The 26,918-nt window shown below is 43.8% G+C and overlaps 2 protein-coding genes and 1 non-coding gene across 6 annotated transcripts in view; 2 read left to right on the top strand and 1 right to left on the bottom strand.

The window, feature by feature from the left end:
- amt (aminomethyltransferase) overlaps positions 1-11,152 on the top strand; it is a 36,566-nt gene extending 25,414 nt beyond the window's left edge. For all 3 annotated transcript variants that reach the window (XM_048548158.2, XM_048548156.2, XM_048548157.2), the window contains 3 exons: positions 2,717-2,897; positions 6,296-6,451; positions 8,124-11,152. In XM_048548158.2, coding sequence (XP_048404115.1) covers positions 2,717-2,897; positions 6,296-6,451; positions 8,124-8,302 — 516 coding nt within the window. In that variant the 3' untranslated portion in view covers positions 8,303-11,152. The remainder of the gene's footprint in view (positions 1-2,716; positions 2,898-6,295; positions 6,452-8,123) is intronic.
- A 5,036-nt stretch (positions 11,153-16,188) lies between these two features.
- On the bottom strand, positions 16,189-16,260 carry trnat-ugu (transfer RNA threonine (anticodon UGU)). The gene has a single exon. It is a non-coding gene; the product is annotated as a tRNA-Thr (tRNA).
- A 431-nt stretch (positions 16,261-16,691) lies between these two features.
- Positions 16,692-26,918, top strand: part of bap1 (BRCA1 associated protein-1 (ubiquitin carboxy-terminal hydrolase)) — a 68,135-nt gene continuing 57,908 nt past the window's right edge. For both annotated transcript variants that reach the window (XM_059649494.1, XM_048548200.1), the window contains exon 1: positions 16,692-16,783. In XM_059649494.1, coding sequence (XP_059505477.1) covers positions 16,747-16,783 — 37 coding nt within the window. In that variant the 5' untranslated portion in view covers positions 16,692-16,746. The remainder of the gene's footprint in view (positions 16,784-26,918) is intronic.

Below are 26,918 nucleotides of genomic sequence, written 5' to 3'. Positions count from 1 at the left end.
ATTGCCCGGAGGGCAGTTAAGAGTCCATCACATTGCTGTAGGTCTGGAGTCAGACCAGGTAGGGACAGCAATTTCCTTCCCTAATGGACGTTAGTGAACCATTTGGGTTTTTCCAATAATTGACAATGGATTCAAGGTTATCATTAGATGAATAATTCCAGATTTTCATTGTATTCAAATTCCACCATCTGCTGTGCTGGGATTCGAAACCAGATTTTCAGAACATTGTGGGTCTCTGAATTAACAGTCTAGTGATAATACCAATGTCTCAACTGAACCTGCCTCCACCATAATTCCAGGCAGTACAGTGTTTAGGGGCGGCATGGTGGCTAAGTGGTTAGCACTGCTGCCTCACAGTGCCAGGGACCTGGGTTCAATTCCCACCGTCGGCAACTGTCTGTGTGGAGTTTGCTCGTTCTCCCAGTGTCTGCATGGGTTTCCTCCGGGTGCTCCAGTTTCCTTCCACAGTCCAAAGCTGTGCAGGCTAGTCCGTGCTAAATTGCCTGTCGTGTTCAGGGATGTGTAGATTAGGTCAGTTATGGAGGGTTGGGCGAGGGTGGGATGCTCTGAGGGTCACTGTGGACTTGTTGGGCCAAAGGGCCTGTTTGTACACTGTAGGGATTCTATGATACTTTCACGCCCTAACATCTCCCTCACAATACCCATGTTTCACGTTGTTGTTCACCTTGACAGGAAGAAATATAAAATAGAAAACAACTGGAAAATTCTGAGGTAGAGGGGGATCTAGCTGTTTAGTACGAGTCACAAAAAGTTAGTATCCGGGTACAAGTAATTCAAAGGCTAATGGAATGCTTTCCCTTATTATGAAAGGACGTTTCCTCTTGTGGGTGAGTCCAGAAATAAGAAGCACCTTTTTAGAACAGCGATGAGGAGAATTTTTTTCTGAGGGATGTGCGAGTTTGGAACTCAGTGCCTCAGAAACTGGTAGAATCTGGGTGTTTGAATACTTCTAAGACAGAGATGGATAGGCAAGGAAATCAAAGGTTATCAAGAATAGATGGGACTGTGGAATTCAGAACACAAACAGGTCAGCCATGATCTTGTTGAATAATGGAATAAGCTCCAGGTCTAAATGAGCAGCTTGTGCTTCTAACTTATATTGGCTGTGTTTCCTTCAAACCTCACCATTCCACATTTTACTTGCTCACCATTTAGTAGATGTGCCTTCAGGTACCTCAGTCCCAAACTCTGGAATTCCCTTCTTAAAACCTACCTGCCTCCCCATCTAATTTTATGCCTTTTAAAGCACTCCATTAAAACCAGTGACTTTGGCTAAGGTTTAATCATCTGACTTGATATCGCCTTAATATCTCAGGGTCAAATGAATAAATAATTCTAAAATGCTCCTGTGAAACACTTTGAAACATTTTGTACTGTTAAAGTTGCTGCATAAGTACGAGTTTGCGTTGTCCATATATCCTAGAGAGTTGTACTTCAGCATTCCCAAAATGTTTTTACCACGCATTTAGATACATCTTCTTCATTGACTATTTTAATACTACACTGACCATCTCCACCAGATGGTGATAGAGCACATCTTTTGTGTCGATCATTAGGTGCTATGCCTCCAGCAAATGACTCCTCTTCAAGTATTTAATTTCCATTTGACAGTTAGGTACTGAATCTGCTTCCTCCACCTTCCAGATTGGATATTACCTTCCAGATTGTGAAATCTCACTGTGTAACATTTCTTTTTCTCCATAACACTGTTGGACCATAAGAATTAGGAGCAAAAGTAGGCCATTCAGCCCATTGAGTCAGCTCTGTAATTCAATGAGATCATGGCTGATCTGAATATCCTCAAGTTCAATTTCCGGCCTTTTCTGAATAGCCCTTGATTCCTTACTGATTGAAAATCTGACTATGACTTAAAAACATTAATGTAGTTTTTCAGAGGGTGGTTCATACGCTGAATGTGGCGGATGCAGGTACAACATTTAAAAGACATTCGGATAGATACATGAATAGAAAAGGTTTAGAGAGATTTAGGTAAAATGCAGTCAAGTAGCACTAATTCTGTTTGGGAAACTTGGTCAATATTAATAAATTGGACTGAAAGCTCTGTTTCCGTGCTGCACGATTCTACTTGAATATATACCTAATGACACAGCCTCAACAGTCCCATGTGGTAAAGAATTCCACAGGTTCACAACCCTCTGAGAGAAGAAATTGCTCTTGTTTATCTTAAATGCAGGCAGATGATCTGAGGAGAGTGTAACAATTAGTTGGGATTGATACAAAGCAGTGGGGGAGAGTGTAGGGCAGTGGGGATGAGATTGGGTTTGATACAGGGATGTGGGGGAAGAGTGGGAGATAGCAAGAACTGCAGATGCTGGAGTCAGAGTCAACACAGTGTGGGGCTGGAAGAACACAGCAGGCCAGGCAGCAGCAGAGGAGAGGGAAAGTTACTGTTTCAGATTTACATCCTGATGAAGAGTGCGAACCCGAAATGTCAACTTTCCTGTTCCTCTGATCTTGCCTACCGTGTTCCTGCAGCTCCACACTGTGAATATGGGGAAGAGGTAGAGGGCAGTGGGGATTACTTTGGGTTTGAAACAAGGATGTGGAGGATAAGTTTGGGATGGTGGGGATTTGAATTTTGATTGTTCTGGTGTGGAGGTGCAGCAATATAATGAGACTCTCTTCCTGTGCTCGGAATGTCTACAGTTCTGTTATTTTTGCCTTTAAATTGTAGATCTCAGTCCCTATTGAGCGCACAGTGGAGCTGGCAGAGTCGCTGTTGAAGAACAGTGAGGTGAAACTTGCTGGCCTTGGGTCGAGGGATAGCTTACGCCTGGAGGCTGGGCTTTGTCTGTATGGAAATGACATTGATGAGAACACCACTCCAGTGGAAGCAACACTTTTATGGACCATAGGTATTCCAACTGCCCATTCCCTGTATCTATACAGGATATGGTAACCTAGCTTCCTAACCAGACAATGAAAAACATCCCTGACCACTTGATGCTTTGATTCAGTGCATTTATTTAGATTTTTTACATGCATATATATACATTCTACAGATTCCGGTCTAGACTTCAGCCAGATCTATCCCTCACTGAGTGTTGCTGCGTCTTTCTCTTCTATACCTTTGTCCAAGTGTCTAGCATCAGACAGGCTTGGTTACAAAGGCACACTTTCCTAACTGCTGATCACATATCTAACTTGTGCAGAACATTTCACTTTGTTTTGCTAATGTTTTTCCTTCCTCCACTTCAGCCAATCCTACTATTTTGATTTATTCTCAGTTTGTTTCTCTGCCAGCTCTGTTATTTAAAATCTGTTAGGTTACTGATACCCATTTAGTTCAGATTAAAACTATCCAATCTGAACAGTTTTTTGTTTTGCTCCAAAACGGGTATTCACATTTGAGGATTTTAAAACTAAACTTAACTCCTCCAAGCCTCTCTGATGAAGGGTCTAGGCCCGAAATGTCAGCTTTTGTGCTCCTGAGATGCTGCTTGGCCTGCTGTGTTCATCCAGCTCCACACATTGTTATCTTGGATTCTCCAGCATCTGCAGTTCCCATTATCACTTAACTCCTCCAAGCACTGACTGATGTGTCTAACCTGATTATCCCTAACTGTTGTGGTGAAAGAATCAACAAGTTATCCTCTTTAAACTTGTACCTAACCCACTTTGCAACTATGTGATGTCTTTCCCTTCCCAGTGGGTATTCCTTTCTGCTCTGCTTCCTTGTGGTCTTTTATCAGGAATCTGAGAAGTGCAATTCCATTTGAAAATCTCCGTAACAGTTGCCAATCCTTCTCACCTAATGGAAGAAGTAAAGCTTATACCTACACAAAAGCAAAATGCTGCAGATACTGGAAATCTGAACAAAAGCAGCAAATGTTTGGAAATACCTCAACAGCTCATCTGTGGAGAGAGGTGTTTAATTTTCCATCTCTTTGGTTTCTCTGGCTGCTCTGTTGAAAGGCTGTTGACTTTGGAATTTTAAACCTGTTTTTCCTGTATCCACGGATGCTGCCTGACCTGCTCAATATCTGCAGCATTTTCTGTTTCTATTAAAGCTTTCAGTTATATGGTCCATGTCACATTAAATTGCATAAACCTGTTGCGATGGCTTCTGACTCTCAGGATCCCTGGAGCTGACCTACCTTCCTCCTCCTCCTCCCCCACTGCGCTGTCACTCACTATCCTCAGCTGCATGTATGCTGAGTGACTCCCAGTGATTCTGAGCATGAATAAGTCCAAATGAACCGATACTTGCAGCACAAATGTCCTGGATATGTTTGGCTTCCAGAAGTCTCACTTCATCTGCTCTTTCAGTTTTTGCTTGTTGCCATCTGATGGATGAGATCAGCTTCCTCTGTCTGAATGCCCCCTCTGACCGAACTCTCTATTCGTTTATGGGATGTTGGTCCCACTATCAAGTTGACCCATGCAGCTGAGTGTTTGTTTAGGCCATTTCAGAGTCCAACATGTTAGGGTACCACTGGGACCTCATAAAAGACAGACCTGCGGTGGTGGCTTCCCTCAAGACCATAAGATGTAGGAGCAGAGTAGGCCATTCAGCCCACCAAGTTTGCTGTGCACAACTGTTCTGAAAATCTTCAGCTCCACTTTCCTGCCTTTTCTCTATAACCCTACATTTCCTCATTGTTTAGAAGTTTGACTCTCTCAACCTTGAATATACTTAATGACCCAGTGTCAACAGCCTTCTGTGGTAAAGAATTATATGGATTCACTATCCTCTGAGACAGTAAATTCCTCCACATCTCTGTCTTAAAAGAGTGACCCCTTATCCTGAGATTATGCCCTCTGGTCCGAGACTCTCCCACAAGGGGAAACAACATTTCCACATCTAAGATGTCAATTCCACTAACAATCTTGTATATTTCAAGAAGGTCACCTCTCATTCTTCTAAATTCCAATAAATATAGAGCCAATCTAGTCATCCTTGGACTGCCTCCAATAAGGAGCTCAACTGTTCAGTAATCCAGTCTGACTAGTACCTTGTACAGTTTTGGCAAAACCTCCTTACTTTACACTGTATTCCCTTTGGAAATAAAGGCCAACATTCCATTTCCCTTCCCTATTGCCTGCTGAACATGGAACGCTGCTTTTTGTGATTCATGCATGAGGCCTCCCAAATCCCTTCATTCTGTAGCTTTCTGCAGACCTCCTCCGTTGACATTTTTCACGTCCTCTATTTTTCTTGTCAAAATGCATAACCTCAAATTTTCCCACATTATGTTCTGTCAGCCACATTTTCCCCCCCACTGTCTTAACCTGTCTGTATTCCTCCACAGCCTCTTTTTGTACCATCCTTACCACTTGCCTTCCCACCTACATTTGTGCCATTTACAAATCTAGACTGTTTAAAAAATGCGAGCCTGTGTTAAAACTGCAACGTGAAGCCCAGCTTCTTAAATCCCAATGTTACTCAATCTTGCAAAATGTACAGACAGTTATTTTCTGAGACACCGTCAAAACAGTTGTGATCAGAATAAAGCGTTAACATAAATGCAAGTTACAATGACAGTCAAACATTTGCCAGTGTTTCAGCTGGCACACTGGCTTCAGGTCTAATGGACTTCACAGTGGGAGAATACACCTCTTATATTCTGCCTCACAAGCAGGCCCTAACTCAAGAACCACTTAGTTGGAAGAGGAATGTACGTAGTTTCCCAATACATTCCTCATAAGTCTATCTTGGGTGTACCTTCAACCAAGGCTAAAGTGTGACCCCCCTCCCCCCCACAACCTTTACAACACAAGTACTCCCACCAGGTAACAATCCTATATTCAGAGCCAGTGTTATATGGCCTGGAGCCCAAACTTCTGACTTCTAGGTGAGAATACCACCCAAGTCGGTGGTCAGAGCAGGGTCAGATGATGTCAGCAAATCTGTTGGAGATTTACAACAATCTTGCCATTATGTGGTCACTTTTACACAGAATTTATTTTCCAGAATTTGAAATTCAGTTGAGTTCTCAAAGTTGACGGGACTTGAACTAGTATTCTGCGGTCACTTAGGGTGATTTTTTTTTGTTTGGTCACATAAGTAACATGTGCCATAACTCGCATCTCCTGCTCGCCCCACAACCTCCAACGTCCTTGTTTTGCTCATTACCTCAACAGCTCATGTGCGTGTCTTTTAACCAACCAATAACTGTTGAGGAAGGGATATTGTGTGTTCTGTGCGTTTGCCTCCACAGACAAGGAAGATAGTTTTTGCCATTCCCTGAGCCAGGGCCCAGTTCATCATCTGGGAATCTTCTTTCCCTTTGCTTCCTCTCTCTCTCCACAGGAAAGCAGCGGAGAGCTGCTGCAGACTTTCCTGGAGCTGAGATCATCCTGAGACAGATCAAAGAGAAAACTAAACGGAAACGAGTGGGTCTGACATCGGCCGGGCCCCCAGTCAGGCAGCACACACCAATTTTGAACCTTGATGGAAAAGTCATTGGTAAGTTCTGGAATCGCAGCCACGTGGTGTATGGGGTATCCTGTCAGAAAAATTGTAGAGAATCCGGAATTACACTGCAACTTCAAAAAAAATTGGGTTTACATACTTGAGTAAGGGTTATATCCAGTAGCAGAAGTCAGGGCTGCAGAACAGCATCAGTATGCCCATCCTTGGACCCTTGGTTTAAAGCGAATGTTGCTGGCTGCCCAAAGCTGGATAGCACTCTTGCCTCAGAGCCAGAAGTGTGTGTTTGAACCCCATTCCAGAATCTCGAGTATGTAACCTAGGCTGGCATTCCAGTGTGATACTGAAGGAACATTGCACTTTCTGCAGCCAGAGAGTTATTAGTAGCTATTCAATCCATCTAAGTCATGCCACCTTCTCCGTAGGGCAATCCAGTTAGTCCCACTCCCCTGCTCCAAGTTTATCTCTATCAAACATCAACTAATTTCCATTGTAGTTTGGATGAGAGGTTAGACTGAGGCCTTGTCTATCTCCTTGGCTTAGAGTACAATGACTCATGACATTATTTTGAGCAGATAGAGGCTATTGCCCCAACATCCTGGTCAATATTTGTCCCTTAATCACAAAATATTGGCCCTTTTTATTCTTACATGGGATATAGAAACACTGACTAGGCCAACAGTAGTTGCTTGTCTTTCATTTTCTTTGAGAGTTGGTGTGCTGCTTTCTTGAACTGCTGAAGTCCATTTGGTGTCAACACATTGTAACTGCTAGGAGGAGAGGACATTCTAGCTACAGATAACCAATTATGAACTATCGACCTATGACCCTACTAGTGAAAACTTTTACAAATGTCCCCTCTAGGTACACAGACAAAAAGGCATGAGTTTTATGGGCAAAGGGCAAGACTAGGAAGGCCGTTCACTGGTCCGTGTTCACAGGTTTTGCTGAAATAGGCCTTTTGATACTTCGTGTTTGCAGGAGGTACAGGGTGACTGATTCCCACTTAGAACAATCAATCACAGCTTACAGCAACTGATATGGGGAAATAAACTAGCTATCTTCAGGCTTGAGGTACTTTCTGAACTGCAGAGTAAGAACTCAGCTCCTTCCTTTCAGGACCTCTGATTACTTCTGCCTATCCTGTTCATACCCTAAGCTGTCCAATTACTTGGGAACCAAACACAATTTTTGGCCTGCAGAAAGCCTGGTGATAGTGAGCAGTTATCAAAGACAACCCACTATTTGTTGCCAGCTAAATCTCCATTCACGCAGCCCCCTGTACTGGTTGGAATCGTCCCTGCAACACCTGCTATTTAATGGTACGCTCTGGTTGAACCTGCTCCTCAGCAGTGGGGCGGGACACGGACAGTCAGGAGTTAGTGAGATCAGGGAACGAGGGATCGATATATTCCTTGTACATAAACTCCTGCTGAATGGCAGAATAATTCTTAATGAATTTGAGGATTATTTGCAAAGTAATTAAACAAAAACTGATAGATTTTGAACGGTAAAGGAATTAAGGGTTATGGTGAGCTGGCAGGTAAGTGGAACAGTGGTGCACGAAAAGATTAGCCATGATCTTATTGAATGGCTTTTGGGCCAAACAGCCTACTCCTGCTCCCTTTTCACAGTTTCTTATGTTCTGATAAGAAAGAATATGGAATACGTTACTAACCTCTTAGCCTTGCTTTCCATTCATTCTCAGGGGAGGTAACGAGTGGATGCCCCTCTCCCTGTCTGAAACAGAACGTTGCCATGGGATATGTGGAGACAGAGTACAGCAAGCCAGGCACTCCATTAAAGGTGGAGGTTCGGAAGAAGATTGTGGATGCTACTGTCTCCAAGATGCCTTTTGTACCGTCTAAATACTACACTGTGAAGTGACTGTCTCATTTTCAGATTGAGTGTAAAGCATACTTTGAAGAGGATGACTAGATTTAATTAGGAATTTTTAAATATTTTTGTGGTTTTGTTTACAAAGGTTAGCTGTTGGCTTGTTCTGACCTCCTGTACTGCTGCAATAGGACATTGTGTGTGTTTTCAGAGGGATGGACAAAATTGCACTGGATGAAGAACACTGGGAAATCGTGTTTATTTCTATCTCCATTTGAGCCTTGCTCCACCCAGCTGATCAGCATTCTGATGCTCTCTGACGAAGGGTCTAGGCCCGAAGCATCAGCTTTTGTGCTCCTGAGATGCTGCTTGGCCTGCTGTGTTCATCCAGCTCCACACTTTGTTATCTTGGATTCTCCAGCATCTGCAGTTCCCAATCTCTCTGATCAGCATTCATCTTCCTTTGTGAATCTATGCCAGAGTCTGAGAGCAAGACCAATGGATAGTCAACAAACACTGCTAGTGGATCAACAGCCATCCCTTTGCGATCGCAGAGACATGCCAGGTGAAAATTAAACCAGCTAAAATCCTAACCAGCAGTTCAGCTGCAGAGTCCTGCGTAGCTGACAGCACACTGGATTTTATTTTTTGGATCTTTCCAAGGACAGTAAAGCAGAATTGAGAGTGTACAAAGGGCTCAAGTTGTGGGTAGGATTCTTCATCCAGACCTTTAATTCATGGGGCCATGTGGGGGTCTGGCTTTTGGTTTTGCACTTCCTCCTTGACCACACGTGGCACGATGGCTCAATGGTTAGCCCTGCTGCCTCACAACACCAGGGACTGAGCTTTGATTCCACCACCTGGTAACTGTGTATATGAAGTTTGCACATCCTCCCCATGTCTGTGTGGGTTTCCTCCAGGTGCCCCAGTTGTCTCCCACAGTCCAAAGAAGTGCAGGTGAGGTGGATTAGCCATGGGAAATGCAGAGTTACAGCGATAGGGTAGACAGGAGTGGGTCTGGGTGGGATGCTTTTCAAAGGGTCAGGATGGGTTCAATGGGCTGAATGACCTGCTCCCATAATATAGGAATTCTATGCTGCCTTCTGAGTTCTGACCTCAGCACCTTGCACACTTGGCTATTTAATGTGCACTGTGGGATGGTGAAAATTCAAGGGACATTTTGAGCAGAGACAATACCACGATGCCACTCAGTCCTCTGTACCAGCGAGTAGCAAGTAACAGCCATTCGCCAGTTGCCCCTGTCTCTCTGTCCTTCCCTACACCATCCTGAGTTTGAGCCTAACAGTTGCCCTGCTGACCCTGATTCACTACAAACAAGGAGTCCATGGGGCTCAGTGGGAACTGGTTGTACTACAAACTGAGCCCTTGCAGAAGACCATCAGGCTGCAATCTCTGATGGCACCTCATCACCCCCTGCAGCAGCTGCTCCTCAGTAGGATTTGAGAGTGACAATGAAGTGACTTCCAGTCTTCGTCTAACAGTCTCAAGAAAATTTTTAATCCACCTGTTCAGAGATGCTATTACACACCTCTAGAGCAGGTGGGACATGTACCTGGACTTCCTGGTCTGTAGATAGGATCACTAGCACTGCATCATAAGAGCCCCTACCAACAATCTCAACACAATGAGAAGTCATTGTCACTAGCTGTGCCTGTGGGAGCAGGGATGATTACCTTTATTTCTGAAAACTAACCTTTGTGGACAAAGCTTAGATACTGCAGCTATAAATCAATGTGGAATGCTTACTAATGAAACTAATTATAATTTAATCACTAAAAAGGGTGCTAATGACACTACACCAACTATCAACGTTGCCAAATATTTGCTGCAATAACTGAATAATGAGCCATTTTCTAGTTGGGTGTTATTGAAACAGATATGTGATGATGATGGCTAATTTCATACCTACAGCTTATGTAATGAATAATGTGTTTACAAACTGTAGTTGGAGGTGGCCTGATCTCAGTACAGAAAACAAGGTGTAGAGCTGGATGAACACAGCAGGCCAAGCAGCATCAGAGAAGCAGGAAGGCTGATGTTTCGGGCCTAGATGGTCCTTCAGAAGTGAAGAAATGGGACTAGGACAGAAACATCAGCCTTCCTGGTCCTCTGATACTGCTTGGCCTGCTGTGTTCATCCAACTCTACACCTTGTTACCTCAGATTCTCCAGCATCTGCAGTTCCTACTATCCCTTGAGTAAATGCTGCTTCTTTTTAAGTTTCAGGAAATACAGCAGTAAACTAACAAAATATAGTAACGGGTATTGAGTGGAGAAGGACTGTCTTAAACTTGTCTGAAAAAGATACCCTCCGTGTTTGACTAACCAGCCTCATCTCCTTCACTACCTCAGCCTTTCCCAGAACCTCCCTCCTCACTTAATTTGACGACCTAAATTCCAAACACCCTGCTTTCCTCAGGCTCCTTCCCTCCAAGTTTCCCCCTTCCCCTCAAGCAACTGTCATCCAGAATCCTCACGTTTTTTTACAAATTCCTTGCTCCTCGGCCTTCTTCCCTCCAAACTCCTTGCTTTTCTCAGTCTCATTCTCTCAAGTTCCCCATTTCCCTTAGGCACCTTCACTTCACGCTTCTCACTTGCTTCGGGCACTTTCCCTCCAAATTCCTTGCCTTCCTTCACCTTACTTCCCCTTCTGATCTGGAGACTTTAAAACGTAAACCTCAACATCACTGGGACACACGTTCCTGATTCGTCTCCTTTCCCTGCTCCTTCCAGCCACGATCATATCATGAGCTTCGGGCATACAATTCTCCATTTCAAAAATCGTACTTTGCAACACTATATTTGATGGATGCTATTTGATAATTGCTCTATTGGTATTAAGCCAAGCATCTGACATATTTTAATTAAAGTATTTGTTTAATTGTTGTCTCTACTTTTTTTGTTTGGCTGCATTTATTTGATGAGTGGAGCCTAGAAGGGTGAAGGGGGCCTGAGAGAGACTGGACGATGAAATATATTGTGAACAGCAGTGAGAGAGTCTGGGGATAGGTCAAGAAAACAGTGGAAAAATCAAAGAAACTTGCTGGGAGCTTTCTTTTCACTTTTTTTATTGTTGACTGAAGTCTATCTGTCTGTTTAGTCAGATTTTCTGAATCTTTTCTCCTGGCAGTTTCACCTTTCGTTCCCTGAATCATTACTGTTGCACACTTAATGATAATGCCCTTTCATTCTGATGTGCTTTCACGCTCCAGCTTATTGCTGCTTTGGGTCATTCGCTGATAACTGTAGATAATGGCATTTCCAGGCTGTGCTAAAGGTACAGATAAATTTGCAAGCCAAGGTGCAAGTGGAAAGACTATAAAGCTTTGGGATGTTTACGTGGAGCAGATCTGATGAATGACCACAGAATCCCAAAGCAGGTTTTCTCATGGGGAACGGTCCCAGAGCAAACAATATCAAGATGGTTAGTGCAAATAATCCCAGGATCCCAAAAAAAGTACCTCATAAACTTCTGTGTTGCAGACTGCCTCTCATGGGATAACACTACGGCTGGCCGATCTTTGAGGTCAACACTGAATTTCATTCTTCACCTTTTGAGGATCATCGTTGCCACACGTGCAAATTGCTCAGAGGTGGTGTATACATAGCAACTACTGCAAACACCAGGAACAACATGAACCATCTGTGGACATTCATCCCCATCTGGACCCTTTAGGTGAGAGAGAGTCCACAGAAGATGGCAATCATTTAAAGCTCAGGCCCAGTCGAGCAAGAAGGATCCTACCGTGCTGTGGAAGGTAACTCGTCAGCACAAGACTTTACATTAGGCCATTGCTGGATCTCTCCATTTCAGTGGAATGCATTGTAGGGTGAGCATGAGACAAGCCATTGACTCGAGCCATTGACTGTCCCTGTCACATGCTTTCACTTCCTTGCCAGAAACCATGGCTGCCTTGTTGTCAGAGTGTATCCAGGGATGTGTCACTGAAGCTGGAATTTATCTCCTTCCCTGGCAGCAACATGCTTTATCTATAAGTGATGAAAATGCAGTGCATTGCAGTAACTAAGAAGTGAGTGTGAGGACATGTAGGAAGCAGTAGAGGATTAGAGAGCTTGGCAGGGGGCATGAGAATTGTAAGAGTTCAAAAACTACACAGGGCAAAACCATGACAGTAATGAAATCTGAAAGTGAACATTTTAAATTTGATGTGAGGTTGGTCGGTGAAGAAATGATGGTCTTGAGAACAATGTATGACTTTAAGTTGAATTTATATTTTTGTATCTTGTGTGTCAAGATAGGAAACCATTGTGTTTCATTTTTGAGTTCTTATTGTTGGCACTGAGTTGCGTCAGGTCTGTTTGTTTGCATATAATTTTAATGAAGTTTTGAACCACTGAGGTAACCAGTTCAGTACATCAAAAAAAGGCAAAGAGAAAAGTTGTGCTGTGATATGGGTACAATTACAGACAGAGTAAAGCAGACCAATTTAGAAAGACAGTCAAGTCTGTGTGTAGCATTTGCTGGAGTGTGAAATACTGCTGAATGCTGTGTTTCAAGAAATCATACAATTGCCCTGAAGTTAAAATCATCTAAGGTTTTGGAGTAGATCTGTAGCTCGGGTTGTGGGTGTTGTGGTTGGTTGGCTCACTGAGCTGGTTTGTTGTTCCACAGACGTTTCATTACCCTGCTGGGGTAACATCCTCAGTGCAGCCTCTGATGAAGTGCTGTTGTGTTTTTCTGTCTGGTTTTTAAACTCTGGCGTCCATTGAGCTGGATTACCTCATTCCAGTTTTCTTTTGTATTGGAGTGTATATGGGGGTCAAGGTCTGTGTTTGTTGATGGCTTTCTTTGTGGAGTATCAGGCTTCTAGGAATTCCTGTGCCTGTCTCTGCTTTGCTTGGCCCACGATTTTGGTGTTGTCCCAGTCGAATTAGTGGTTCTCCTTATCCATATGGATAGAGATGAAGTATTGGTCGTGTCTTTTTGTCGCCAATTGGTGTTTGTGTATCCTTGTTGTTAATTTCCATCCTGTTTGCCAATGTAGTGTTTGTGACAGTGTCTGCAGGGAATCTTATAGATGACATTGGTCCTCTCCATAGTGAGTAGTGGGCCTTTAGTTCGGGTGAGTAGTTTTCATGGAGTTCATCTGGGTTTGTGTGCCACTCTGATGTCCAGTGGTCATAGGAATCTTGTGGTTAGTTCCAATGTGTTCCTGATGTAAGGTAGGGTGATGAGTGTCTTGGGGCATGTGGTATCTTCCCGATGTTGTTCGTGTAGGCATCTTCTGACCCAGTTTTTTTGGATATCCATTATCTTTGAATACCTGGAAGAGATATTCATCTTCTTCAGCATAGTTTTGTGCTGCTGCAGTGTGTTGGTGCCCGTTTTAAATAGCTCATAGTGAGTTTAATTTGCAATTTATTGTAGCTCTCTCAGTGGGAGATACGAAGGGGGGGGGGGCGGGGGGAAGGTATTGTGACTGCACAGAAATTCACCAAACTGAAACGGTACCAGCCCGAGTTTGAGCAAGAGGTTCTAATGTGGAGTTAGACATAAGTCTTCCCTGAGGGTTGAGGATTTGTAGAAAAATTGCTGAGATAAGAGGAATGTAGTATTAATTTGAAACCTTTTCTGATGGCTGCAGTTGAAACAATTTTTTTGTTTGTTGTAATATAGTTAATGCTTTACTGTTTAATAAAACTTTTACTCTTTATATGACATGTACACTGGCAGCCTCTTGCGTATATGTTCAGGAACTGACTCCCATGGTTTAGAGAAAAAAACAAAACTAGTGTCTATCAAGCCACGTTACACTCTGGGATCTGACTTGTCTAGAATTAACATCAGCTGGGATCGGATAAGAAACCAGATTGCAGGGCTTTAGATGAGCCTGTTTTACTGAAGTTGGAGGGTCAGAGGCTGGGCACCTGCCGTTCTTGTGAAAAGCAGGTAATGCTCCCAGTGTTTCCCTTAGCAAATTCACCAATATTCCTCCCTCAACTAGCAGAAGCAAAAATATAAACTGGTTATTCTGTTTGTGGGTCTTCACTGTGTACAAGTTAGCTGTTTGTGTTTGTCAACATAAAAAAGTAATGGGTGCTGAAGAAGGAAATTCAAATGTTGAAGGGACACAGTTGTAAAGCTCATATCATGCTGACCTGGAAGTCGTTGAAATTTTACGTGAAATTTTACATGAAATTACAAAAATACATCCAATTTAAAAGTTTTTTTATATGGCTCACAATTAAATAGAGATAAAATGAAGTGACACTTTCAGTATGACCAGGCTGTCATTTACATAATAGATTCCTCCAGATTTAATTCATCAACCTCCCACTCACCAATTCATATGTGTGTTCCTCAACATTTTGTCAAATTATATGCCCATTCTCCTCCTCCATTTCAAGTACACCATCGAATCACAGAATTCCTATTGTGGAAGGAGGCTACTTGGCCCATCAAGTCCATACTAAACCCCACAAAGAGCAGCCCACCCAAACCTGCCCCTCCCTGTAACCCTTCATTTCTCACGACCAATCCATCTGACTTGCAGATCTTTGATCTGTAGGAGGAAACCTGAGCACAAGTTGGAAAGGCCACACGCGGGGAGAATGTTTGGAGTTTACACAGTCACCTGAGGCTGGGATCAAACCCAGGTCCCTGGTGGTGTGAGGCATTAGCACTAACCACTGAGCCACCTTGCCGTCCCAGTGACATGTCTAGCATTCATCTATCTTAGACATCGTATATTGGCACTCTTTGAGTACACTACGTTCCCACTCTCACTTTAGGTGGTACATTCCTTCCCTACTCGCTCTTTAATTAATGCTGTTTTATTCCTCTTTTGGTGCCATGTACTCTGCCCCTCCTTCATAATGTGATCCATTTTGCAGCATCCCACTTACTCTGCTGTTTTTGTGCCTCCCTTTACCATGCATCTCTCCCCTTCACGCCTCCTCTCTGATACTGAAAGAACTGTGGATGCTGTAAATTGGAAACAAAAACAGAAGTTGCTGGAAAAGCTCAGTAGGTCTGGCAGTGTCTGTGGAGGGAAATCACAGTTAAATGTTTTGGGTCCAGTGACCCTTCTTCAGAACTTATGGGAGCTAGGCAAATGTCTTTTCTTATGTGGAATGTTGGGTGTGGGAGGGGATAATGAGTAAATGATGTGTGGGGAAAGAGCCCAAAAAGAGAGAAGGTCACTGAAACGTTCTCTGATTTCTCTTCACAAATGCTGCTTGACTTGCTGAGCTTTGATACACCCAAAATGCCCCACTCCTCTTCCCATGGTCGTAATGATCATCCGAATTTTGGTGGGGCCTGGAGAAATGTAGGTAATAACAATAACAGCTGGAATTGAACACAATGATCATGCTGGAGCTCAATTTTGAGGTCTTCAAGAAGAGCCATTCCTTTCACAGGCTTATATTGATGTTTCCTTCTAGGGTATAATACTAACAATTCAGAGGCTCCCAATAATAATTTTCTTTTAAATTAAACTAAGCACAGTTTGGATGATTTTTCCATAATTTTCTGATATTATTACAAATTTCCAGGGAACATGAGTACATTATTCCTGTTGCAGTTTGGGACTTAATAGACCATTAAGCTTGCAAGTTCATTTATGTAGGTTAGGTGGAGTCATAGAATCCCTACAGTGTGGGAACTGGCCATTCAGCCCAACAAGTCCACAACACCCGTCTGCACAGCATCCCCACCCAGAACCATTCCCCTACCCCACCTGACCTAAACATCCCTGGGCACTATGGGCAATTTAGCATGGCCAATCCACCCAGCTTGTACATCTTTGGACTGTGGGAGGAAACCAGAACACCTGGAGTAAACCCACACGGACAGTTGCCTGAGGCTGGAATCAAACATGGATGCCTGGTGCTGTGAGGCAGCAGTGCTAATCACTGAGTCACTGTGCCACCCAAATAACAAATGTCATGCTCAGGTACAAGTGGGAATCAAACCCACAACCTTTAGTTTACAAGACCAAAGCCTTCCCACTTGGCCACTGCACCTGATTGGCTGTGCTAAATTGCCCATGGTGTCCAGGAATGTGCAGGCTAGTTGGATTAGCCAGGGGAAATGCAGGGGTAGTGTCAGGGTGTGGGTCTCGATGGGCCAAATGGGCTGCTTCCACACCAAAGTGGTTCTACAATTTGTGTTACTGAGGGCATCGTTGATCTGGCTACCTTAGAGCTGACTGTGCCTCCACCTCAACTATTCAGAGATGTTGTTAATACAACTCTAGAGAAGGTGGGACAAAGGTGAGGAAACTATCACTGCAGCTCGAGACGGCCCCTGTACATTAACTGTATCCTGCAACTTAGGGCCAAATGGGGAAGCTGCTCCTGGTTCAAATGAGTTCGCCCCGCACAAACATGGCGGCGGGCGGGGTAGCAATGCGGCTCCCTGCGCGGGCGCGGCTTGATGACGTGCTGCGGCCTGCTCCGACAGGGCTGTGGGGCCTGGGCTGCGAGAGTAATGGAGAGCGGGGTGAGAACATGAATAAAGGCTGGCTGGAGCTGGAGAGCGACCCGGGTGAGTGAGCACGCGGTGAAATGGCGGTAGTAACGTACGAGGCTGTAGGGACGGGAGCGGTTCGGGTTTCCCGGGCTCAGATTTATCCGCCGGAGGCCGGGAGCAGCAGCCACTTGGAGCCGGAGCCTTGCAACTGAATGTGTTGCTAACTGAGTGGAGCAGCCTGTTATTTACCAGCACAGCCTCTCGCTGCTGGGGTTGCCTTGGTGACTGAGCCGTTGGTAAAGTTTGCCACCTGCCCAGGAGTATGGGAGAATGATTGTATAATCGCAAGCTGGAGGAGACCAGGACAGCTCCAGGTTCAAATTTGCCCTGCTCCTGGACTCTACATCATTGACTTCAGTCCATTCTAGCCAGGGCTGGGGATTCCCACTGCTGCTGTTGAGGTGACTGTCACTAAACTGTGTTCATAAAATACCCTGGTCTTGACTGTGACATTCACATAATTGTTGCCAGCTAACATGCAGCAAGTAGCACTGCCCCAGCAAAGCACAGGCGCTGCTTGCTTTCAGGGAAAATCAGGTGAATGTCTGAAAGAGAGGAAGCGAAGAGTACAGTGGACTGACTCATCTCTTCCACTGTTTTGTTTTGAGTGCTTCCAGTGAGGTGGGGTGAAATGGGTGCTGGAAGCAAATACTGTGGTGTTGCAAATCTTAACGAAAACAGAAAGTGCTGGAAATACTCACTTGGCCTGGTAGTATCTGTGGAGAGAGAAACTGAGCTGGTTTCAATTTGAATAATACTGTTTCAGAATTAAAGGAAGGTAGAAATGTGGTGGGTTTTATGCTGGTGAAAGTTGGGAAGGAGACGAAGAGCACGTGGAAAGCCCAGAATAGTTTAGAGGGAACATGCCTTGGAACAAAAGACAAAGGGGGTGGTGTTTGTTGTAAACAAAGAATCTCGGAATATTTGCAGCTCAAAAGAAGCCCATTGTGACTGTGCCGGCCATTCAAATCAGCAATTCGCCAGTGAATCACTCCCTTCCCTTTTCTCCATAACTGTGCACATTGTTCCTTTCCATGTGACTATTTAATTCCCTCTTGAATGCCTCATTTGAAACTGCTTCCACCACACTTCCAAAGACTGCATTCCAGGCCCTAACCATTCACTACACTAAAACCTTCTTCCTCACGTCACTTTTGCCCCTTTTACTAATTTTTTTTAATATATCTGTGGCCCCTCGTTCTTGGTCCTCTTACAAGTAGAAACATTTTCCTGTTTACTCCGTCCAGACACGTAATGACTTTGTGAGCTTCAATCATATCTCCTGTCAGTCTTCTCTTATCTAGGGAGAATGGCCCCAACTTCTCCAAAAAAATTTCATAACTGAAATTTCTCATCCTTGGAATCATTCTGGCAAGCATCTTTCTGCAATCTCTCCAATGCCTTTGCATCCTTCCTAAAGTCCAGTGCTGAGAGCTGGAAGTTATTTTCCAGTTGAGACCACATGAAGGTCCACACAAGTTCAGCATAACCTCCTTGTTCTTGTACTCTGTGGCCGTATTCATACAGTCTGGGATTATGAATCCTGAATAATCGCTGTCTCTCAACTTGTCCTGCCACCTTTGTTGCCTTTTACAGTGGGTTCTGCTGTAACATGATATTTGCATTCCTATGGGAACTATGGGAAAAGCGGGTTTGGGGTCAGACTACCAAAAATATCACTGAAAAGCCTTACATAAACGATTGCACAACTGCATGCAAGCAGTCCTTACTGACATCACTCCAGGCCTCCATGACAATGTTGATTACATTTTTGATGTTAAAGCTCTTCCAAAATGGATGAACACTGTCCTTGTCCCACTCAGTGGCTACCATCAGCCTCTTAAACATGTGTCTCAAATAATAAGCTCTAAAAACTGCTATTGCACCCTGGTCCGTGGGTTCAAGAGAGAGGTTGGAATCGATGGTTTAAGAAAAAGCTTTCCCTGTTTGTCAGTTGTGTTATAGCCAATTTGCATTGCCAGAATCCCTCTGCTAGTTTCTAGCAGAACCCCCTGTATACCAAGGTTTCTTGCGTCATGCTGCTGTGTTAAAATCATTTATTTTCTTTTATAGTCATTTAGTGGCACAGAAACATGCCCATTGAGCTTGTGTTTGCAAAAATGTAATCACGGCGTTCAAGATTAGATGGTTTTGTGATTGAACAGCATTTACTAAGTAATTGAGCGTGCTGGGAATTAACATCAATAGCTATTTCAGGATTGTCAGTCAGGCAAGTAGTGTGATGTGCATGTGTATCCTGAAACCTGTATATATTAGTATAAAGGGCCCTGTTCCTTGCAGACAGACAGACAAAATATGTATACACAATGCACCGGTTTCAACTGAACAAAGTAGGTGACAGCCATTCTCTAGTCCACCCTTGAACAATCAGAATAGACATCCTGGTTTACGTCTAAACACATTTTGGCAGTTAACTAGCAGCTATCATCTAACTTGTACATTCTTCATGGCAAGATCTCTACCAATCAGAGATGAATTGCTAACCAATCAGCAGTTTCTGTTCATGCAATATAACTAGTATTATTGCCCTTTACATTGGTGTTCCTATAAATTGTACTGATGAATGCAAGATATAAGCTTCAACAAAATGTGCCTTTATTTTCTGTGGTCCACCTATGTAGTTCTTGCCAAAATGAATCATGTTACACTTCTCATTAAACTTTGAGTGCCACCTATCTGTCCACACCACCAATTTGTAAATTTCCTTTTGAAGGTCCACCGAATTCTCACAAGACAATACTTCCAAGTTTTGTATCATCCACAAAATCTGAAAGCATATCCCTTGTCCCCTTAAGCCTAAAGAATATCCAATTGGCATTGCTTTCTTTTACCGCTTAGCCAGTTTTGTGTCCATGTTCCTTTCATTCCATGAGTTCTGACTTTGATCACAAGTCTTTTCTTGTCTGACACTTACCAAAAGCCTTCTGCAAGCCCATGTACGTCACATCAAGAACATTGCCCTGATCAACCCTCTGTTATCTCCTTAAAACAAACCTGCAGTGTTGAAAACTAACCTTCCAGCTCAACGAGCAAACTCACATTCAGAACCTCAACCAGAGCTACAAATCTTCTCAAAACTGCAGTGTTCATTAATTTCCTTTAAAGAAACCTCCTTGCTGACTCTCCTTATTTAACCCACAATTATCCATGCCACTATTAATTTTTGTCCTGAATTGTAGTATCTACAAGGCTTCCAACCATGGAATTTAAACTAAGATAATAAAATGTGAGGCTGGATGAACACAGCAGGCCAAGCAGCATCTCAGGAGCACAAAAGCTGACGTTTCGTGCCTAGACCCTTCATCAGAGAGGGGGATGGGGAGAGGGAACTGGAATAAATAGGGAGAGAGGGGGAGGCGGACCGAAGATGGAGAGTAAAGAACCAGTTTCAAAATCTCCCCTTCCCCTACTGCATCCCTAAACCAGCCCAGTTCGTCCCCTCCCCCCACTGCACCACACAACCAGCCCAGCTCTCCTCCCCACCCCCCCCCCCCCCCCCCCCCCGCCCCACTGCATCCCAAAAGCTGTCCAACCTGTCTCTGCCTCCCTAACCGGTTCTTCCTCTCACCCATCCCTTCCTCCCACCCCAAGCCGCACCCCCAGCTACCTACTAACCTCATCCCACCTCCTTGACCTGTCCGTCTTCCCTGGACTGACCTATCCCCTCCCTACCTCCCCACCTACACTCTCTCCACCTATCTTCTTTACTCTCCATCTTCGGTCCGCCTCCCCCTCTGTCCCTATTTATTCCAGTTCCCTCTCCCCATCCCCGTCTCTGATGAAGGGTCTAGGCCCGAAACGTCAGCTTTTGTGCTCCTGAGATGCTGCTTGGCCTGCTGTGTTCATCCAGCCTCACATTTTATTATCTTGGAATTCTCCAGCATCTGCAGTTCCCATTATCTCTGATGGAATTTAAACTGACTGGTCTGTACTTACAACCTTTTCTGAGCTTTTCCCTAGTCTCCTGGCATCACCTGAGTCTAAGAAATACTGCAGAAGTACTGTCAGTTCTCCTGCAATTTCCATTCTCACTTCCATCAGTATCCTTGGATGCATCTCATCTAGTCACAGTGCTTTGATATACACACAGCTTATTCATGATCTCGTCTTCATCAGTTTGAGCCTTTCGAGCCTCTGAACTTCTTCCTCTTACACCATGACTTGGGTAGCATTTCCTCTTTGCTAAAGATGCATGAGAAATTTTGTTAGACTGGCACATGACAAAAAAATCTAAACTATTCTAAAATTGTTGAATTCCTCATTGAGTGCGGAAGGCTGTAAAGTGCCGAATGGGAAGATGAAGTTCTTTGCGATGGCATTGCGCAGCACACCAGACTGAGAACATAAATTTTGATTTGATTTATTATTGTCACATGAACCTAGCTACAATGAGAAGTTCTGTTCCGCATGCAGTACAGGCAGATCACACCATACAAAACGCATTGGGGTAATAGAACAGTGCGAGGAATACGATGTTACGGCTGCAGACAAGGTTCACAAAGAGCGAGATCAACACTGAATGGACCTGTCAAATTTTAAATTTAGAAATCTGAAACTGAGGGGAAGAAGCTGTTCTTGAATCTGTTTAAGCTTTTCTGTCTCCTGCCTGAGAGAAGAGGTTAGAAGAGATAATCGGGATCAAAGGGTTTTGGATTATGTTGGCTGCCCTCCCAAGGCAGTGAGAAGTACAGATGGAGAATTGGGATGGTGAGAGCAGTGTGGTGAATTAAATGCCATGCACCCAGAAGCTTGGCATCATGCTTGCAGACTGACTTGTGTGTTGCTCTGCCCGGAATAGAGGACACTGCATTGTGAGCAGCAAATACTGTATTCAAAATAGAATAATAAGTAAAATGCTGCTTCATCTGAAAGGTGTGTTGGGGCTTTGGATGCTGAAGAGAGAGGAGGTAAAAGTGCCCCTCATGGAAATGTGTGAGAAGGGGATGTAGTGTGATTGAGGATGGGCCAGATTGTTAAAACGGTGACAGGAGGGGAGGGGAGGAGCACGTAGGTTTGGCGATAGTGACATGCCAGAGGTAGCAGAAATGGCAGACAATGATCCTAGAAGTACAAAAACTGGTGGGGCAGGAAGTGAAGACAAGGAGAACCTTAAATTAGAATGGAAATGTTAAGCAAGACTGGCAGAATAATTGGAGAGTTAATATTTTGAGTTAAATATGACCCATTAGAAACAGTATGCGGACCAACGATCTGTTCAAAATGTAGCCTGATGGTATTGTATGGATGGTGTTGCCCAATGTCTCAAGAACTGATGAAAGGGCTCGGGTTTCAGTAGCATTTGCTGCTTTAGAAGGAGTCCCTCACCATCCCAGTTACTGGTTTCAAGCTTTTTATTCACTCGCAGGATGGGAATATCTCCATTTGGGCCAGCATTTAGGGCCAATCCCTAGTTGCCCTTGAGAAGGTGATGGTGAGTGGTCTACTCAGTATGTGTTGTATGTATACCCACAATGGCTTTAAGGAGGGAATTCCAGGATTTTGACCCAGCGACCGTGAAGGCACAGTGATAGTTCCAAGTCAGGATGCCCTTGACCTTCTAAGAAGTAGTTAACGTGAATTTGGAAGGTGCAGTGTAGAGTCGTAGAATCATACAGCACAGGAACAGACCATGCGGTCCAACCTGTTTATGCCGACCAGGTTCCCCAAACTAAAATAGTCCCAGTCGCATGCGTTTGGCCCATATCCATCTAAACCTCTTCACGTACCTGTCCAAATGACCTTTAAATGATGTAACTATACCTTAATCTGCAACTTTGTCTGGCAGTTTGTTCCATGTATGAATCCCCTGTATGTGAAAAACTTGCCCATCATGTCCCTTTTAAATCTTCCTCCTCACCTTAAAATGATGCCCTCTAGTTTTGAACTCCCCAGCTCTAGTGAAAAGACCTCTGCTGTTCCCCTTATGATTTTATAGTCATCTTTAAGGTCAGCCCCAACCACCTAATCTCCAGTGACAAAAGTCCCACCCTCTCCATCTCCACCTCATAACTCAAACCTTCCAGTTCTGGTAGTATCCCTGTAAATCTTTTCTGCACCCTCTACAATATACTAAAACTCTTTCTATAGCAGGGTGACCAGAACTGTACACAGTACTGCAGAAGTGGCCTAACTGACATCCTGTACAACTGCAACATGACGTCCCAACTCCTGGCCTGAGCACTAGAGGCAAGCATGCTGGACACCTTCTTTACCACATAAAAATCGAAAGGACTGCAGATGCTGTAAATCAGAAACAAGAGTAGAAATTGCTGGAAAAGCTCGGCAGGTTGGGTGACATCTGTGGAGAGAAATCAGAGTTGACACTTCGGACCCTGTGACCCTTTCTCAGAATTCCTGCTTCTGTTACCTTCTTTACCAGCTTGCCTACCTGTGATGCTATTTTCAAGGAACTTTTCACATGCACCCCTAGGTGTCTCTGTTCATTTGCACTCCCCTGGGCCCTCCCTTTACCTGTGTAAGTCCTGCCCCTGTTCATCTTAACAAAATATAACACTTTGCATTTATCTAAATTAAACTCCATTTTCCACTCCTAGGTCCACTGGCCTAAATGATCAAGGTCCCTTTGTATCCTTGGCTAACCTTCTTCACTATCTACTATATCACCAATTTTGATGTCACCTGCAAACTTACTGACCATGCTTCCTGTCTTCTCATTCAAATCATTTCTAAAAATGACAAACAGCACTGGACCCAGCACCGATCCCTGTGGTAAACTGAGGAACCTTGATGACATTTTGCAATTATTCATGTAGATTTACTGCTGCTGAGCGTCGGTGGTGGAGAGAATGGATGTTTGCGGACATAGTGCCAATCAAATGGGCTGCTTTCTTCTGGATGCAGTCAAGGTTCTTGAATGCTGTTGGATCTGAACTCATCCAGACAAGTCGGCAGTGTCCCATCACATTCCTGAAAAGTGCCATGTACGTGATGGACAGGCTTTCAAGGATCAGAAAGTGAGTTGCTGGCTGCAAGATTCTTAGCGTCTAACCTGCTGTTGTAGCCACAATTAGTTGGATGACTAGACTAAAAGTACAATAATGCAGGAAATCTGAAATAAACAGAGAACACTGGAGAGACTCAGAAATTCTGGCAGCACCTGTGGCGAGGCAAACAGAGTTGAGTCCAGTATCACAATCCGATTACTCACTGACATCTTCAGTCTGAACCATATGAACTGTGGAAGAATTTAGTGCTTACGAGGACACGTTTTATGTCCTAACTTAGACAAAACAAAGAATAGCCTTGCTGCTGTCACTTCCCAGCAGAAATAAAATCAGAAGTCTTGTTTTGTGAGCTGAAGGCCCGTCAGTTTAATAATGATAAAGCTTTTGAGTTTTATCTGAGATCTTATGTAAAACTTAGAAGAAAACATGAACTGTTTGATGAGATATGGTCTGAATTGTATGTTTCAAAAAGAAAAATCAACTGATTCCAAATTGTATGATATTGACATAATTCAATTCAGGGATCGTTGAATCAGCAGTAGGGCTTAAGCTGTTGGGTCATGCTCAAGTGTCTTGATGGACAGGCTTCTGGTTCTAGTTGTGTTCAGCTCTCTGAGAGGAAGACCCTGTTTGATCAGATCTCTGGTGCCATGAAGATATGCCTGCTGAAGAATCATTTGCCTCGGCTTTCTGTGTGCAAGTGGGACGTTTCATGGAGACACAGAGAATGATCACTAGATTTTGAAATGATCCAGAGACTGAATGCAGTTATCAACACAATGGAAGTATTAATGAGAGAAGGAATGCAGAGTGCCTGAGTGAGATCTGGCTGTTATGGCTGAAGACAGAACAGGAACAGAAATGGAGTAGAATCATGATCATTTGAATTGTACTCTCAAATTCATTTATGTGAAGCTATGCAGTGGTCGAGGAAGCCCCGACGTTGCCTGACTTCCCTTCAAACATGCTGTATGTCAAAAAATTACATAACATGGTGACACAGTAAATATGTAAAAACTATTGTTATTTTTCAATTTAACACCTTACAATGGCCTTACTTGCAGTAAAAGGCAGTGAAAATGTTGTGAGTTTGAGCTGAAAAAACTCAGGAATGATTTTCTGCTTAGCATGCTGTCTTTGGACAAGTATGATACGGTCCATCATGATGTTGGAGCAGTCAGCCATGTTTTCTGTTTTCGTGCAGTTGTTCTCTTGTACTTTTGCCCCTTCAGCTACGGAAATGGGCTGGTGAGCAGTCATTGGACTCTGCTGGGCTCCTTGACTTAAGAAAATATTGTCTTATCTGTCAGTCCCATTGCATAACATACTATGTCTTCAACCTCAACTTAGATTTCATGGCTATCACTGTTGGAATTTCCATGCTGGCCTCCCAGAAGTGAGAAATAAAAATACCATCATCATGGTTAGTTTCTCAGCACCATTGTACGGTTACACTGTTGTGCCTGATGGAACCCAGTGTAACAGAATCGATACGGTTGCAAATTGTGCAACTTTTTCACCACCTTTCACATCATCACCTTCATGAATATAGCCTCTCAAAGAGTTGATTTGTACTCTTGCTTGCTCTCAATAAACTGAGAGATCAGCTGCCATCAATAGTGGCTTTTAGGTCCCTAAACATCCCTAATTCATTGGCTGGAGCTTGTCCATGGTGTTGGGAGGCAAGAACATTAGATTTAGGTCAGTAATATCAGAGTGCACAGTGCAGTTGTCTGTTATGATGATAATCTTACTTTTTCTTCCATTGATGTATTTTGTCCACTTCCGTGATCCAACACATCAAAAATGGAGGATGCCATTCAAACGCTTTTGTTAGCCCCATACTGAATAGGGAGTACCCTGAAATTCACAAAGTTTCTTGGACTTTCCTATCACTAGAAAGGGAAGCTTTTTGGTGCCATCTGTGTTGGCATAGACCAAGGTAGTGACACATTCCTTGCTTAACTTCCAAACATTGTGCATTTTACCTTGAAGCATTGAAGGGCAATCTGGTAAAACTCAGTGGCACAGCCCAGTTTCATTACACTAAAAATGTCTCTTAGCGCTTAATTATCCAAGAAGTGAGCACATTATTGCGGTCTGTCACCTGCCATTGCTGCCACTCTGCCATCTTGTAATCACTTATCACGTAGAAGATGAAGCCATGACCTTGTTTTGAATTGGTCCAGCCGTCCATCGCTGTGGGTGAATCCCTTGTGGCCTAGTCTCTTTGCTAGGCAACACCCCTTCATGTAGGAATAGACTAGAGATTGGAACGTTCTGTACTTGAGCTGCCTGTAACAACCTTAAGGGAGCGTCTTCAGCATTGGCATAGCAGCCGTTCTCATCCTTCCTTGGTGGAAAGAATAGCTGCTTTTCAAACTGTTCCAAGTTCTTCACCTTCTGCATCCAGTTGCAGCACTTTCTCTTGGGTAGGCCGTACTTGCACATAAAACATCTTTTCACATGGAGACCTTGATGTGAAATGATGCTTGCCTTTGATTTGCAATCTAGAATGGCCCAACTCTGCTCTGATTTGTTGATGTGGTCATAATGACAAGAATGCACAAATTCCGGCTCATTCTGATTTACCAGTCTGGAATTTTAGCTTATCAGTGGATTTCCTGTTTGACCAGAGGGAATGGCTGACAGCTTTGCCACAGCCAAACTTTTGGATTATCACCCATCATGGTTTCACTATAATAGAGGAGTGAATTCTAGGAATCTCCTAAAAACCTTTCGGAGGTGCTTTGTGTTAACCTCCTCCCTCCCTTCCATTATCCCCCGACACCCCTTCCAGCCCCACCTTCTGACCCTCAAGTCCAGCCACCAACTGGATTCATCCCTCCCATCAACCAACCAGGTCACACTTACCGCCAGTGTCTTCCTCTCACCATCATTTTGCTTCCACCCCCACCCCTCTCTTTATCTGCAGCTCCCCCTTCCTCCACATCCAGTCCTGAAGAAGGGTAACACCTGAAACATTGACTGCTCCTTTTCTCCAGATGGTACCTGGCATGCCGTGTTCTTCTAGCCTCCTGTTTGTCTACCATGATTTGAGTTGATTCATTATGTGGTAAATTGCCCAGAGCGAGTCCTTGGAATGATAGATGATGCAGTGCATTCTGAGGAAGAAGTTGAAGATAATGATGAATTGAAACAGG

Source organism: Stegostoma tigrinum, chromosome 11 (assembly GCF_030684315.1).
Source record: "Stegostoma tigrinum isolate sSteTig4 chromosome 11, sSteTig4.hap1, whole genome shotgun sequence".
Taxonomy (NCBI): Eukaryota; Metazoa; Chordata; class Chondrichthyes; order Orectolobiformes; family Stegostomatidae; genus Stegostoma; species Stegostoma tigrinum.
The sequence above is the reverse complement of the archived record's forward strand: the minus strand, read 5'-3'. Positions and strand labels throughout refer to the sequence as shown.